At 41.2% G+C, this 17,580-nt stretch overlaps 2 protein-coding genes across 4 annotated transcripts in view; one reads left to right on the top strand and one right to left on the bottom strand.

The window, feature by feature from the left end:
- The window catches only part of LOC126921084 (eukaryotic translation initiation factor 3 subunit G), a 31,707-nt gene that overhangs the window by 13,478 nt on the left and 649 nt on the right, over positions 1–17,580 (bottom strand). The window lies entirely within an intron of this gene.
- The window catches only part of LOC126921081 (transcription factor cwo), a 38,120-nt gene continuing 21,683 nt past the window's right edge, over positions 1,144–17,580 (top strand). The window contains exons 1-2 of one of the 3 annotated variants that reach the window (XM_050732312.1): positions 1,144–1,300; positions 2,657–3,303. In XM_050732312.1, the coding sequence (XP_050588269.1) occupies positions 3,239–3,303 (65 nt within the window). In that variant the 5' untranslated portion in view covers positions 1,144–1,300; positions 2,657–3,238. Of the gene's footprint in view, positions 1,301–1,980; positions 3,304–17,580 lie in introns of those variants that run through there. The other 2 variants (XM_050732317.1, XM_050732313.1) reach the window with 2 other exon arrangements.

Here is a 17,580-nt window from a genome sequence, read left to right as displayed (position 1 = left end):
ACCAGCTGTGATGTAGCAGAAACTCACGTTTGTATAAATGGATTCAATTATCGAAAGTTCGTTTAATCGGACGATAACTAAAATTTCGTTGAAATAAATGCCGTCGTCTAAACGAAGTTCCACTGTAATTGGAATCATAAAGTGTGCATATATGCATTCTAGATCCTTCTTTGTTTCCAATACATTTTTCGGCAAACATGCTCCGATAACCCAATTCCTGTAACGCAAGCTCGGCGTTCGAATTCACGTGAAGCAGCAACGCGGATGCTGAATAATTAAAATTTAATCCGTTGGTTAAAACGGATGCATCGAACGTCCGGGAGGATATGGCACGTTGCAACGTGTGCGTGAACGATCCGCAGTCCACGCAAACGGCGTGCAGGTATAAACATATCGTCGAATCGCGCGAGAACGAGAACTATCATTACCGCGTGTCCTCGTGTCACGACGCGGCGGAGCCTGAATACCCGTTGAGTCTGCGGTCTCATACCGTACTCCGTTCCGATGCGAATCGGAGGAAGGAAGAAAGAGTGAACTCACAGCACCGGCACGTAGACAGTGATTGAGAACGAACAAGGAGAACCAGAGTGCAATAAAAGATGACGAGAGAGACGGTCGATAGTCCCGTAGAGGAAGGGATGCAGTCGTTGAAGAGAGCCGCGGCAGCAGTCGGGGGAAAGAGGGATGGAGCGAGCGCGTGACAGGACACGTGACCGGGAGCACACGGTGCTCGCGTGACCGGCCCCGTGACGTCACGCGCACGTGTCACATAGCGTGGTAACTGCTTATCCCTCTCTTCGTTCGCCTGTACGTCCCAACGAACGTTCCTCACCTTCTGCGCCCCTCCAAGCATTTCCCACTCCCCGCGTTGATCAGTAACGTCTCAAGTCCCCACTTCACCCTCTTCGTCGAAAACTTTCACCTGGAAAGTCACTATTTTTCGTTCCTTTCTATACCTTACCATTACTCACCCTCGCAATACTAGCGCCTCTGCCTTGTCCGAGTGGCGAACGAATGCGGATTTGCATCATCGAGTTACGTGACGCGCTAGCGATCCTTAGCCACGTTAAAGAAAGAAGAAAAAAAAAAGAAAAATAGTCGGTTTCTCCTCAACGGGTATCGTTGAATCGTATCGACGAGATTCCAGCGAAATGGAAGGGCGAAAGTATACGCTCGAGAAATTTAGTCGACTTCGTGACACGGTATCAGGCAACGTTAAATTTACACGCTTGGTATATCGTGTTCTGTAGTGCTTCGAGAGGCACAGAAGTATCTTATCTGCGTGTCGTTCGTCATTGAGGTAATTCGTTTTCATTGTCTGCGACGGAAATTCGTGGTCCTTAAATTTTTGATGCGTCCAAAGGATATATCGTATTTATTGTATATACGTATTCGTAATGCGAGAATCACGCGAGCGTTTGCTTGTTTATGTTTATACCGTGACAAACAATGGTACATATTGACGCAACAAAGTGATTTATCGTTTAATCATGTGTCGATTTATGCTTGTAAATTTGCGTTAAGTTATCGAAATTCTATAATCCAAGGGTGGAACCTTTGTATCAAATTGTCAAGTAATGTATAGTAATAATGATTTCTTAGATCAGATAAACAAGAGAAAAACGAACGATTGCTTAGGTATAGATTAGCTTTTTTTGTTTTTGTTTTTGTACAATATACCGACACGCGTATCGCTAAGGCTATTTCGAGATCACCATATCGATCCATACGTAATACTATCAACACGTGATGTATTAAGAACAAATTATCTTATCGGAACATTTTACAAAACTCGTAAACGCACATTGAATCGACACGCTACCCTCGCTGAAAGATATCGTAGATTATAAGAAAAATATCAAGCTACGTAACAATTGTTCGGTTACTATCTATATCTATCGTATTTCAATACGACGGAATTAGTCCGATAAGGGGAACGAAGATTTTGACGATATAAGATATCGAATGATATCGAGCGAATGGAAGAATAGATACCGGTCGATTTACATTGGACCTCGAGTTGCATGGCTCCGGGATCGATGGTTCCGTGCCTGAGATGGTTCTGGATCGCTCCCACCAGTGGTCTGCGTGCCGAGGACCATCGCGAGAATCGAACAGGGCCGCGCATTATACGCGTAGTGTAGCCTGCTAAGGAGACGACACGCGTTTATATACGCGAGCGATACGAAACTACTTGAACAACGTTCTTTTTATTCCTGTCATTGTAGAGAATTCCAAATCACGAATCTATATGGTACGAGAAACCGCGTCGATAGAGTGCACACGATTGATCGAGAATTCAATCGTGCATGTAACGTAATCATTGGTCCAGAGCACATCTCGAGCGCCGCCAACCACTGCCACGTGAAATTCGTAAAGTGCATGCGTACACATCAAAAGAAGCGTACCTATAGGTTCCCGAATACCGTGACGCGCAAAGCGAGCGCGCGACCTGTTCAATTCTTACGGCCCTGCCAGTTAGTATATCGCGGAATTTCGCGGTCGAACGAGTCAACGGCCTTATCGTCGTTCACATTTATGTCTTAAGATCGACTCGTGTTTCTTCTTTTTGCACTCGTTATCGCCTATTCGAGCGGAAACGACTCACAACGGATAACAAAACAAAGTTTAAAAATTTCTGTTGCTACGCTTATAGAATGTCACAGTAGAGAGATAGAGGAAGAAAGAGTGAGAGATCGATCTACGATCATCGGCTCTAAAAAAAGAAATCGGGAAGTAGGAAGGAAGACGGAGAAGAAAAGAAGAGGGCGCCAGTACAGATATATCGGTGAGTGTGACTGGACGGAAAGACGTGGGCGATTCCCAAGTACCGGCCTCCTGGTCCGTCGTGTCGTTTCGAGTGTGTCAGTGAGTTTGTGGAGGCGAACCTAACCTAGTCGTCGGGTGCGCACTATCGATCAAGAAGCCATCGGTTTAAAGAGGACTTGACTTTTTTTGTGGGTACAGGTTATGTATACGTAATTTCGCGGTCGGTGTAAACACGTTTTGAGCGTTTCGTTAAATTTCGCGCTAAATTACGGCGAGCTGCTTCTAACTGCCTAACTTGCCTGTTACGAACGTGAATTCAAAGGAAAAAACTGTGTGCAAACAGAGTCAGATTGAAAGAGAACAGTGGAAGAAAGTCGAAGACAATAGAAGAAACGCAACGAAAGGAGTGACAACTACTAGAAATCGGAAGTGATCGTGTTGTGTATTGGAAACGATTCTATGCGGCAAGATGATGGAGACACAGAATTACTGGGAGGACAACTCCGCTCATTCTATGCAAGTAAAATACGAGAGGTAAGTGTTTAAATAATTATTAACAATTAAACATTTCTATAATCGTGGGAATTTTCTACTCTTGTCACAGAGAAGCTATTCAAAATCTCGTATATAATTGATATTAGCTTAAAACAACTATAATCTTCGAGTATTAAAAAACGGACTATGATTATTTCTGCGTACTGGTATCGTTTTGATCGTACAATAGTGCGTTATAGTTATAAAGCGCTCACACGCGACATGAATCACCGCTGCATTCTAGATTCTTTCTCAACGCCAGAGGAACGTTCCACGCTGTCGACCTTGCCGGCATTATTCAGTCTAATACCATCCAAAAATATTTACACAGATTTATTACAAGCTACATCGAGAACTCTCGTTAAACAGGGTGAGCCAATGTTCGCGTGACTCGTGTTCGTACAGGTATATCAGCTTCGTTATCGTGCTTACCTGTATACACGCGGAACAGTTCAAAACAACCGATCACACGGAGGTAACGTTATGTCGTAACGTAAAGATTTTTCTGAAAATTTGTTTCATCAAATTACAACATGCGACATACGGACTATGCAAGTGTGAGCGTAAACAGATCGCCGCTGTTACGTTTCTAGATCGCTTTCGAGCAGTCACGTTTAAAACAACTATTCATGTACTTGGTAATTCTGTTCGAGTTAATTGAGTCATCTCGGACTAATTTCGCAAGTTTTTTTAATGGTATTTATATTATACAAATATATTGACACGGTTACAAGTAAAACTCGATTGATTCGTAGAGCAGATTACCATAAGCCAATATGTTCTTTGGCAATACGGAAAACTACATGCCTCGTTATCACTAATGTACAGGTGTTCGATTTTGACATTGTCCCTTCCCCCTCGCTTGGTCTCTCTTGTTCGAGGTTCTTCCCCAGGTCCTATACCATATTGATAAATAATTAAACGGTTGCTGATACGAGTGGAACCGTCTTGAAGGCCCACGCGTTGTCAAAAAATTCATGGCCGCGCCAGAGATAAGATAGGTTCCGAAGAATCGGTGCTATCGTTGATGTCAATTAATAAACGAGAATATAGATATCACGAGTTGTATACGTAACCGCGTGGGACTGGCCGATCGATCGAATCGCCGTGAATTCAACGAGTTATCTAAGAAGTCTATTCAAGAATCTGTGAATAGAGCGACGTGCAGTGAATTGAAAATCGTTCATCAAACGTGATCTAGAAGTAATTACGACTTAACTACAGTTCGTCCGTGATTATAATCTATAAGTATTCGAAGTAACCTATAATGCTCGATCCTGCGCGCAAGAAATCGAGACCAATTAACGCTAGCGCCATTTACGGGGCGATTATAAATCACATCTTTCACGCTGTGTAAGAGAAAGGAATATGTAGAGATCACTTGACGTTTTAATTTTTATCATATCCTACTTCATTGTCGAAGGAAGGAATTTAAAAAAAATGTCCTGGTCATATTACATTAATGGGCGTGTTACATCGATATTCGTGGCTTCTATCGTCAAGGAAAGTGACGTTTACGCGTATTCACGTCGCTCGTAACGAGTGACTTTCACGAGTGTGTCAGCACGGTCGGTCAGTCATAAACACTTGTGCGAGATCGAGAATAGACTGGAGAGTTGGACACACGGTGTATATATCAAGGCGTTGAGGGGCGCGCTGACGGCGCTCGCAGCAACCGGGCAATTTCTTCGGGCCACGCTATAGAACACGGTTTCGCATCTTGGCCGCTTGAACCGTCGCATCGGGCATTGACACTGCAGATCGATCCGCACGGATTTATTTGAGCACCGTCTATACAGCGCGTGAATGTGTGCTGTGCGTATTCTGTCCTGTATTCGCTCGCTGTGCTCGTCGAATTTAACTTGGAAATCGAACCATTCCTCTCTTTTTCTTATTTTTATCCGCGTTCGGAGTTGCATCGATTTCATCGTTTCTCGGGATCGACAATTTAAGGTACAGCCAGTGCGATGGTGAACGAAGTGAATCGAAACGATCGATCTAATGTCACTTCTCGTAAGGCACACGATGAAATCATCGTTTTTTCGGAATAACGACGTCGTGGCATCGAATTTCAGCCCGTGAGAATTTGTATAGGGTAAGCTAGGATTATTCGAGTCAAGCCAAATTATCTACCTTGTAATTCATCAAACTCGGTTGAATTTTAAAACGTCGAAGGCAACTCTAATATCTTACCGTTGTCTCAATTTTCGTGACGATGAACAAAAACTCCATAAATATAATACACCACTTGTATATAAGATTTGCTTTGATTAATCGACAATTTTGAAGGAGGAGTAAGTCGAAGTTTTTATCGAGCATACCTGTAGATAAGACTGTGGTCTTATAATGCAAGGCCGCGTTATAGATGGCTCAGATACGAACAGCCATTGTGACAGTGACACCTTCGGATTTTGCGCCACAGAGGATCACGTTAATTGACGCAATCTGAGTAAACGACCGCGTCATGGAAACTAACGTAAATACGTTCGCTCGAGTATGCTACGAGTGGGCGTATATTACGTGCTCGAGAATTTCGGGGATACCATATATACGCATTGCGGTCTGTAGGGTTGAGCAAGTATCCAAGGTAGTGGTAATTTCCGCAAAACGGATGTGTGTTTTTAGATGGCCTACAGCTTTCACGTCTTATGGGAAATTACAAAATACGTATTTCGTGCATGATGGAACTAGCAAAATTATAATCAAATTAGTCGGAAATGATTAGTTGTAATTATCGGTGAAAGAAGAACGTCCTGTTAGCGAGAATTTTTTTTAAATGATTTCTCTTAATTAAATTGAAAATCCTGTTAACCGAAGTACTAGAATCAACCGGAATTAATCGATATTTTATTCGATACCCGTGGTCCTTGACAAAGCGATGCATTGTATGTTTAAATGCATAGCGTCATTTGGCAGCGCAAGTGTATTTCCTAATATATTTAGATGTGGCACTTGCTGTATAGTGTGTTCGAATACATATACTTACATATTCATTCTACCAAGGTATGAAGCGTCGGAGATAAAATGAAGTGGGAATAAATGCAGTATCTGTCTGTAAATAAACTATTTTTTGTTTTACTATCTGGAACTTGAATGATTGCACTATTGGTAACTGCTGTCTTCTAATTGTAAGTATATATGTACATACTTTAGAAATTGTGTTATACACATATTACGTGTAACCAAGCGAATAGATTTCTATGCAAGTAAGGCGAATACCTTGCTGTATTTTCGCAATGATTAGTTTGTAATTAGTTTGTATGTCCTATACACGTTTTAATCATTTGCCAATGAATCTTTTCCCCGAATTAAAAATGCAAAAAAATAGATTGTACTTTGTAAATTATTTTCCTATAATTTTATGGGATAGAAATTAGGAATTTTAAAATGGTTCAGCATCGTTGTTAAACGATTACCGAGTGGTGCCACCCGATTGTGAAATCCAATCTTGGATTCCTTTTGTATAATTTCGTAATTGACAATCTCAGACTGATTAATTACCATGGTATTTTCGAAGAAACTTTCCTCTATTTTATATTTATTTCACACTTGATTGACATTTGCGTAAACAGAAGCAAATCCGATTTCTTCGAGTACCCGATAAAGCTGACATTTTCCCAACTGACTCATTTTACCCACATTCGTTTTACTCTATTTCACCAATGCGATGTATATATATATCCCCAAGCACGAAACAGTTTTTCCAAACATTCAATAAAGGTACTAGTAATTTAATCGAAATTAATCAAAATACTTTGAACAATCGAGCAATTACAATTCCAATTAAAATTAACCTAATAGAGACCAAGTAAATAATGCCTAAAATGCATCGTTTGTTGTAAAACGCGAAGAAAGTAATTAAATAAAAAGAACACGTATTTAACGTAATTAAAAACAAACAAATTCCTTGATTGCTATGAATGCTTGAATTTCTTTAAACTTCATAAAATTGTAAGATCCAGGGCAAGAGAGACGTTGCGATAGAAAAATATGTCACTAATCCCTAAACACTTCTTTTCATAACTACAATGCTAAAAACGGAAATTATTAACGCAAAAATTTACGTCTTAAAATATCGTGAACAAGATGAAACGTACTAAAGCAACGTTCGCTCTGAATGGATTTGCTTTTATCGAACGAAATTCCCTCGAAATGGAGAAGGGGCTTCTCCTCGTTTTCCGTGATACGTAGGAAACCAGTTGCACGGCCGCGTTCCTCTGCTTTCCGTCACGTAGGCACGCGTTGCCTTCCCGTTTTGCGGGAATTCGAAAACATAGATCAGCAATATCGATTCGATCGTTAAAATGTCTGCAGATGCTCTATATTTATCGTAGTAACGTTGTAGCCGCACATGCGTGCCATTTTCCATAAGCCTTCTAATTCACCTACTTCGCATTCGAAAAGATCAGAGACTCCACAGATCACGTCGATCGCGTAAGAAGGAAGGCAGAATTTTCGAATTTTCTTCGATCGGTTTATTCTTTTCTCTTCTCTGGAATTCATAATTGGTGATATATTGAAAAATCTGGAGCAAACATTATACCAAATGGACTGTGTACACCGCGCACCGCTACATTTGTTTGTATTTTCCTATCTCCACACACACACACACACAAAAAAAAAAAAAGAAAAATTGCTAGGTTTTTTGTAGACTCCACCTTGTCAATTATGGGTTAACGCGAGTTTCTTGGAATGTAGCGATGAAAAGCGCAAGGCACCTGCATCCTCGAACAATAGCAGCATACGTATGGAGGTCGATACAAAGGAGAAGGGAATTGCATCGATCAGCGATAAATTATGGTCGCACGAGGCAGCGGCGTCAACCAGACCGACAATAACCGTCGTTACATTCAATGCAATTAACGTGTCTCTCGTTCTCCATCTCGTTTCTTCAGTTACACGTAAAACGTCGCTCCGATCTCGTGCTTCTATTTCACTAGCATCTTGACACAGATATTTTCTTCGTTCGCGTTGTAGCTTATCGTGGATCGATGCGAAGGTCCTCCGACATACTTCGACATATACCGCTGTCCAACAGTATCCAGACACTTGCTTATCTTTCACAAGATGTAATTTAATCGCGAATTTATTCTTCGTGGCTGTTATTAAGAGCTATTTTTAAAAGGATAAAATTTGTAGTATTACTTTTCTGCTTTATTTGTGATTCTTCGAGCTTCGGTCGCATTCTTATTATTATCGACGCGATATATAACCGTAGATTGGTAACAGTCAATGTTGGCGAAATTCGGTCGTGCATCGTCAGCAACCTTTCTCGTCGGATCCTTCGAGCAGTCGCGTGTGTGCACGCGTGCGAACCAAGAAATCGCGACTAGGCATCGATCGATCGGTGTTTACCTTTCCCAGGTTCGATCGATCAACGTGCGAGTCACATTTTGTTCCTACAAGCGACAGGCATCACAGCGGATGGTTGTCAAATCGCGTTAGACGCCTTGTTCTGTCTTTTTCCTTCTCGTTATCTTATAACGCAGAATGAAGAAGATGGTGTTTGAGCATTAGGAATCGTTTTGTTTATTTTCTTGCTTAAGCATTCATTTACACAGCAGCGTATAATAATTATGGAAAGAAAGTAAGAAACATGGATCGCGTGTTTTTCCTTTGGCGACGTCGCGGGTTAACGTTGCGTCGTTTCGTCATCGCTGCGAATTTATTACTTTACGATGCGATCGTTCGATGCGTTAAAAATTTTCCATTTGCGGACCAGTTTTTGCGTCTTCTTGCAATTTCTTTATTCCGTAAACGTTCGTTCTTTATTTGCACGGCAAATGCCACCAGTCTGATGTCTATCAAAGGAATCGCAACTGCGAGATTGTGCAGATCGATGTCTGATCGTGCAGTCCGTTTCTACCGCGACATCGGGTCTCTGAATTTACTTACGCTTGTTATTCCTTTTATCTACCAGTTTCTCTATCAATTGCTTGCCTATTTCCTTCGATATAAACTTACATAATCGCAAGTTCACGAAGTTTCTTACTTTATCGCTGTTAAAATATCCGTCCGAAACGTAATTAGTTTCAGTCAGCGGATGCATGGTTTATTATTTTCCCAGCTCTCTTACATCAACCAGCAGACAATCAGTCATTTAATCAAGTCTCAACGCAGTCATACACTAATTAAGGATGTTTATTCGCGGTATTTCGAAACCCATTAACATAGCGAGTGATTGTAACCTCGTGACTAGTAGCGTATTTCACGCGAGACTCGTAATATATAATAATCACATAATAGTCATCCGTCTTTCATCTTTCCTCGTTAAACGATGGCTAACGAAAAGGCTTGGACGTTTGTCACGCGTTAATCTGCCTGTTAACGACTTCCTCTTTTGCGATAAATGATGAAAAATAGCTCCTTCTATAGATAGTCGACCTTCGTGATCAAATCAAGGCACGTTCGAAGATACATACGTCTATAGATAACTGAAGTTTTCGGTTAGATATCCACTAGATCACGTTAGATTTGGATTAGATCAGATTTAGACTCGAGTTGGTAAATGAGATTTGCCAAGTTTCATTTAAATTCAATCCTACTCCTAGAGTACCTAGTATCGGAAAATATGGACAAAAATCTTTGCTGCCCTAAAACGAACTTTAACCTGTTATGCTTGTCCCGATAATCAACAGCAAATCTTACGACATTCGTACAAAAAAATCATATCTGTAATATTTACAGCAGAAAATATTACAAGCGTAATAACCGCGACAGACTGGCAAATCCGCGAGTAGCTGCTTTACAACGAGCAAGTTTCCAACAGTCAGGATTACTCAAAGAATTAACGAAACCTAGATACTTGTACCTGTCGTACGATCGTTGCTTTCTTATTCTCGTTTCGCGTTTTCATCAGCGAAGATAAAACATCGGAGCAACTGTAAAGAACGGGCGGAAAATTTCGACGATAAAGCGATATAAGTGTCGCGATAAGATCTAACGAGCGCCTTTCGCGTTACAATTCTTTCTTCCTTTTATAAAAATTCCGTTCCATTAACGACTCGTCGTTAATTTCTTTTTACTGGCAATTGGTCGATCGTTGTCGGCATAATTGGTATGGCGACGTGCCCGGGGGATGTTCAGTGTCGTTGGAGAAAAAGTGAGAGTTACCTTGGCTGTTCCAGCGCCGATCGACCGTGTGCGTTTTCATACATGCGCGTTCGTATACTACGAGAGTCGTAGAGTGGCTTCTGTGGCTGATGAATGCGCGTGCACGTGTACAGACGGGCGTGGAAAATAGTACAGCGATTTGATTAGGCCTCGTCGGTGGAGATGATTCATTGTGAAAAACTTCGAATTGTTGTAACACAGGAGAACGTGAAGAGATAAACAAGCGAGTTTACTGTTTGATGATCTTCGACGTTCACTCGCCAGAGATAGTCAGTTTATCAATTATACGTGGAAATGTTATAGGAGGAATTTTATTTGTCAGCTGCTTCTGGTACTATGAAAAAGTGGTTGTATAAGGCGGTTTATCGCTTTTAACGCTCGTCTCGTGACACGCGTATTTCTGAAAATGCTTGCCTTTACTTCACCGCCAATCTTTGCGTCTTGTCGTATTAGAAACGTAAGATATAATATTAGAATTAAAAAAAAAAGAAGTATTATTATATAATCAAGGAAAAATTTGTCTAAAAAGAGAATCGAGCATTCTTGATGGGTTAGTTCATCGGTACGGTGGTTTGTACGTCACGGTGATTTTCAGTGAGTCGTTTTTCTCTCGATACTCGATGTTTTCGACATTTTGGACCACGGTCGTATCGAGTCAAGGTTCAGCCCGAGAAATCGGGGCCGACACGAACAGATTTAACTGCACCAGTGAAACTATTTGTAGAATTATGAAATGTAGTCCGTGGCCGTTGCTCGTGGGATAACGAGCTGCTCTGTACTCGTGTGCAGTGTGCTGCACGAATGAAGTCATTCCTCGCAAGTCCGGTCATCGTTTATTAATCTTCGATTTCCATTACTTATTCGTGAACTAGTTGCTTGATGTATCGCTCGGATATTTTCAGAATTTATCGAGAAATATGTAACGTGTATATATATATATATTACATATTTCTACGTAAAATTGTATTTATATACGTTATTACAGATATAACGTATCTTACGTTTAATAATAACTGTATTATTCAGAATGATGAGACTACGTCGGATTAGTCGATTTCCGGCTTGAGAACTGGTTTGTAAAAATGTGAGAGGTGAAAAAGAAATCGTTACACGTGACGATAAGTGGGCGTACGAGGCATGGAATCGTTTCAAGGAATTTTATAGTTTGCCTTATTTCGATCAACGATCGTATCTATCGTTAGCGCGAAGTCTTTATAGGTTCTCGAATATAGCGACGAGAGATAAAAGCCTGTAGTTACGTCTTAGATTCTTTTAATATCGAGAAAGAGGAAAAGTAGCGAAGTTATGGTGTAATAAAATTTGGATGAGAAGATGGACGTACTTACGGAGAAAATTCTAGTTATTAACTAACAGTCGCTTTAATCGAACACCAACGTTAAATTATATAGCAAGTTATGTATAATCAGCTATTGGTAATATATCATACCATAAATTTTAGTCGCAAGGGAAAATATCAGCTTTTTATTAGCGTCACGAGCAGTTCCTGATTTTATTTATAATGTTAAAAACTCTTTTCCTAGGTTATATAAACATCTGAAATGAAACGTAATACTATCGTTTGCTTTAATATATACAATACATTTTTGAAACGTATTACGAACATAAGTATTACGTTTTTACAGGGGGAAAAACCCAAGCATCAAGATTTCTCAAACTCTACGAGAGGATTCAATCGTATCGTATATACGAATCGTCCACGTTGACTAATAGCGCGAGCTTACAGCTTCAGCTTTCGTAGACGGCTTTCGTAGCACCTTGGTTTCGAGATTCTACGCAGAATAACGTGGCTTCTAGCTTTCACGAGCGGAAAGGACCTACGTCAACTGGTCTCCGTCGAGTTGTTCACGGCAGGAAAGCAAAGACGCAGTGCGTCATCGTCGCGTCGACCACGAAAGCGTTAAGTAGAAAGTTACGTCACTGTGCGGATATTTTTCGTGGTTGCTCGGTGACTTTCGAGCGTTTCTTTCGAGTCGCGGGGACGCGTTCTATCTACCGTGGACGGAAATTGAAAGAGAACCGGCGACCAGGGGACGGAGTGCAGCAAGCAGCACACGATTACTGGCACGAATCAGCTAGTCAGAAGTCACGTTGCTCGACACGCGCTCCGAGCTAGACCCGATGTAGGTTAGTATTTTTACGCGGGCGTCCCGGTGTATACAAATACGGCACACCGTGTCGTGCAAAACAATACCGGCGTGTGACTGACTATACATCACATCCTAGACGCCATTTCTATAAAGGGTGTTCCCAACTCGAGCGCAGGATATTGCGGTAGATACGTAGCTTGTAAGCTTATTTTAAAGGAAGAAATCGAAATAATAAGGATGTATCTTCTGTACGAAGTTAAGTTTAAGGCTTTAAGAGGAGAAATTAGTACAACAGGATACAGGTACAGCAGCTAGTACAGTCGCAAGTTTCATTCGTCGTGGAAAAACAATCTGGCGAATTTGTTAAAGGATTAGACCGGCGACCGTTGCAACCTACGAAACCGTAAACAACGTGGAAGCAGCGGATGAAGAGCGAAGGACCGAGCGAGTTTGCTTGAAATTAAAAATTAGGCGGACCGCTCTCTCGTTGTGCATCAACTCTGAAATTCTATTTTCACGCGTGGCTCCCCTACCTAACCGCTTTCAGAATTTTAATTATAACCGGGGTAGTCCACGTCGCATCCTTGACCTTTCGTCAGCCCGGGCACGCGTCATTGTCGCGTAACTATGCAATTTCGCGGAGGACTTTCGGCGCAGTTGTTTACGCAATTCGCTTCGAATTATATACTTTGTACGTGCCGCTATATTGGACGCGAGGTTAATCAACGATATTGTCTCGATACCACGAACATTGGCTGAACGTTTCATTTTCAAGGGTTTCTCGGAATAGAAACGATCGTCCGATATCCGTTCGCGAGAAGAAAAAGGGAACGAGCAGCTGTTTCGCAATATTTACGAGATCTTTTTTATCTTTGTATCGAGAAATCCGATTAGTACGGTCTTTTTCGATCTTGCCCTCGTCCCTGGCTCGTTTCCATCGGCATGCCTGAAGCCCGATCGTTTATGTAGATAGCAGTCTCGAAGAACTAGGCCTAGCTTCGTGTCGTTCGATCGTAAATCGATTTTGCGCTCGAATAGAAACAGGCGAACGACTTCCACTCGATCGAAAGGTTGTCTCGTGCTTGATAATTGATAATTAAGCGTATCAAGGCTAGACGACGCGACGCGTGCTCGATGCGAGACGATAGTTGGTAAAAAATTCAAAGACCGAGAAATCGTCGTCGTTCTTCTCGCGACCGTTTCCCTTTACAGTCTAAACGTTCAACTCTGTCACGCGTTGCTCTGCATGCCTGGTCGGATGATCCCATCGCAAGAACTTGTCATCGTCGCACTTTCCTTTTAAGGTGTCTGCGGGCGTCGTCGACTGAAAATTCCTTCGATATTGATCGCGTTGTGAAAAATCACGCTTCGTGTTCTTCGATAAAACTACTTGCGACGTAACGATGTTTCCTCGCTTACAGTTTAAAACAAAAATTCATTTTCCTTCTTCCTACCAAGAAGCTTTTCCTACGATAGGCACGTACCGTAGAACGGCCGCAGAAGAACGTCCGCATCAGAGATAAAACTATCGCATACGTTCGTCGCTAAAAGAAAACTGATTCATTTCTTTTTCCCAGTAATTATGCCGCGTCCGACGTTACGTTGCACAACGCTACGTAGTAGAGTTTATCATAGCGAAAAGAGAAACGAGCCGTTAAAGAGAGAAAGAAGGCAAGAAAAATGTAGGAATAAAGGAGCGTGGACGGTTCGTATCTACGTTAGAGTGCCACGTAGAGAATGTGTGCAGTGTGCAACGTGCGAATCACGAGTTAGAAACCGAGTCGAATCGGTTGGTAGTTGCATCAGCGGGCGGAGCGTCACGTAGAATTTTTCTTTTTCGACTACTCGTTACGTACACGTGCGCGTGCATGCGACGTCGTGTACATTTATGCATCGTGACTTTCTACTTACGAGCGGGGCCATTCGTACAAGTATCAGGGCACGTAACGCGCGCAATCCGATCGATTATATGGTCCACACGTGGCCGATAAGGAAGTCTCAGTTTAAATGTCCTATCGTCGTCGTCCGACCTTGCGATTATAATTGAACACCACGTGGAGAAAGTACGATAACTTTGTCTTTTGTTCAGTTTGTGTCGCTTAAGCGATTAAAAAGAAGCATTTTATGAGATATTAACGTCGCCTAAAAATACCCCGTTACTTGCTCGACTTCGACAGCAACGGGACAACGAGTAGCTGTTAAAGATTTAATTATGCGCATATCGATAATTAATAAATGTACCATGATTATTAATAAATATGCAACGAGCGAAACCAGCCGCGTTAGAACCTTTCGATAGAATTCGTAACAGAATCTTCTGGACAAGTTTATTGTGCCACTCGATATTATCCTACGATACGAAGGAACGACAGAGTCACGACGTGCGTGCGTGCGCGAAATGTTCATTGCTATTCACGTGTCGTCCGATCGACACTGTCGGCCATCCTCGACGATTGTCGACACACGTACTTTAGCGTTATAACGTTAATACGGATAGTAGGATGGAACGTTCTGGTCTCCCCTGAAATCGCTCGTTCGTTCTTTCTAATCGATTATCTTAGATGATTCATTACTCGTTGGAAGAAATTGTAACGAGTACGTGGAGAGTCTCGCTCAATTAAATCCGCGCGATTATCGTCCACATCAGGACAGTTTTTTTACTAAATTGCATAAATAAAGAAATTGCATTTCGTTTGCAAGAATTACAAATAACGCTACGACGATACGACAATATCGGAATAAAATTTCCACGGTGTAAAATTTTACGCCCAATGATCTTCGGGCATTAATAAAATTGGCGATTGTCTTCGGTTAAAATCGATTGGTTTAAACAGCAATGCGATCCGGTTGACTTTTTGTAGGTGGATATGTACGTTACTGCAGTGTTACGGTAGAAACGACGCGATTTCGAGAACATGTTTTTCAAGTTGTCGCTGCGAGGAAGTTTGAGTTATCGCAACAAGGAAATTCCTGCAGTTTAGGGTTCTTAGAATAGATTAAAATAACGCGTATGTTCCAGTGTAATTATCTGCCTTTTTACAGAAATATTTTAGCCTTCGGTAGGATCTGGTACTGTTCGATCTGTTAATCGATAAAAATTACATCGCATCTTGCGCAAAACGATACTAAAGAAAAAGCGATACTAGCAACGTGATATTTATTTTCTTGAGATTAATATTCTGTAGTCTGTTTGTTAGCTTGCATTGGGAAATTCGACGATCGCCAAATGATAATACAGGTTGATAACGTTTAAAAGAAAATCCTAGTTGCGGAAATTTCTAAGTTTCTAATTCGTTCTTTGCAAATAAGACAGATTTATTCGTGGTTACGCGATCCCTGTGCTAGTCGTAGGAGTCGCGAACGAGAATGATAAACAGACCGAAGAAACGTTCAGCGTGGCAGCGATCGACTGATAAAAATGCTGCAGATTTATTTGCTCTTTTCTACGTGGTTATGAACGCTGCCCACTTTACGCACGTGCGTGAGTCGATTCGTGGTTTATGATATAACGCGAAAGTGAATGGCGTTAATGACTACGCTTCGATTGGCAGAAAGGCCACGGAAGGTCGTTGAATAACTTTGGACGATGTTTTACTTTATCGATTTCGTGTTATAAAATAAATAGATATATCATGCGTATGTAAAGATTTAGTCGAAGATCCTAACGAAGATCCTTACTATTTCTCTATGGTTCCGATCCAAAAATATCGCATAAATCTCCGAGACACGTACAACAACATTCTCAGTTCTCTGTCGAAGGCATAGTTTCTCATTCCGTGACGTTACATGAAATTTTGACTAACGAGAATTCGGTGATACGCGGATTTGCGCGCGATCTTACGCCAAAGTCAAGTACGCAGTTTTAGCGTTTAAAATGGATTTTCATTTTGTCATTGCAAAGAATAACTCGAGATAAGCGGCGAGTTATTAATCTCTTAGCTGTGTAGTGGCCGACTAGATGTCAAATTCCAAATTACTCGGTTCGAAGAGATACGAGCGAAAGATAATAAATTATTCTCTGTGTCCACTATTTTGAATTTTGTCGTTTGTTGAAAATGTAGTACGAGAGCCTTGCCAAATTTATGAATTTATCTGCACGCAAATTGTAACAGATATTTTGTAATTTGGAATATTCGGAGGAAAATTTTGACGATTGATGTCACTTTTTGTGGGTTCGACAAATATTATTCTTGGCCACTTTCTTTGTAGAAAATAATTGTTACGGATTCCGAGATAGAACAAGTGAGATCATGCGTATAATTGAGACGTCAAGAACAGAAATCATGGTCACTTATCCATTGAAATACAATACTTATTTACATTTTATATAATTTATATAATTATAGGTTGTCGAAAGTATAGTTATGCTACAGATAATACGTATAATTATCACAGAAAACTTTAATAGTTTGGAAGAAATAATAGCTTCGAGTTGACAAATTTCTGTACAGTAGTAATCGATTTGCAAATTTATACATTTAACATCGCGTTGTATCTCGATAGGGCTGGTATCGATCGAAAGCTTGATCGATACGGCATACACTTCCAGTGATAACGTATTTTAAAACTTACGTTTTTAAAAAATATGAATCATTTGACAATGACAACTGAACTCGACCGTGACTCATTCTCCTTTTAAACTTGAAGAAACGTTCTCTTCTTCCAAACGATAACGAAACATTAACGAAATAACCTGTGGTGGGGAATAGAGAGAAAGAGAGAGATGGGAAAAAATCATCGTCCACTAATTTTCAGCGAAATTTCTAAATTACAGCGTTAAAGGGCGAATAATTCGGATAAAATGTCGAAAATCGCGAAGAATCGCGAGAGCGTATGAAGTAAGTAAACAGGTCGTCTTCTGACTGAGCGGCTGACGCACGTGCACGAGTCAGCCAATGCTGTGGGTGCAACCATATGTGAAAGTGACAGCACGCACGGACAGAGCCAAGCAAGGTGGTGGGCAGTAAGGTCGACGAAGGACGTCGTGAACCGCAGGTACAGTTGGCGGTGTTTCGTGCTTGGATTTCGAGCCAATTAAAATCCAGATCGTAATTAA

Source organism: Bombus affinis, chromosome 10, assembly GCF_024516045.1.
Source record: "Bombus affinis isolate iyBomAffi1 chromosome 10, iyBomAffi1.2, whole genome shotgun sequence".
In the NCBI taxonomy this organism is placed as follows: domain Eukaryota; kingdom Metazoa; phylum Arthropoda; class Insecta; order Hymenoptera; family Apidae; genus Bombus; species Bombus affinis.
This window is presented reverse-complemented; position numbering and strand designations above follow the sequence as displayed.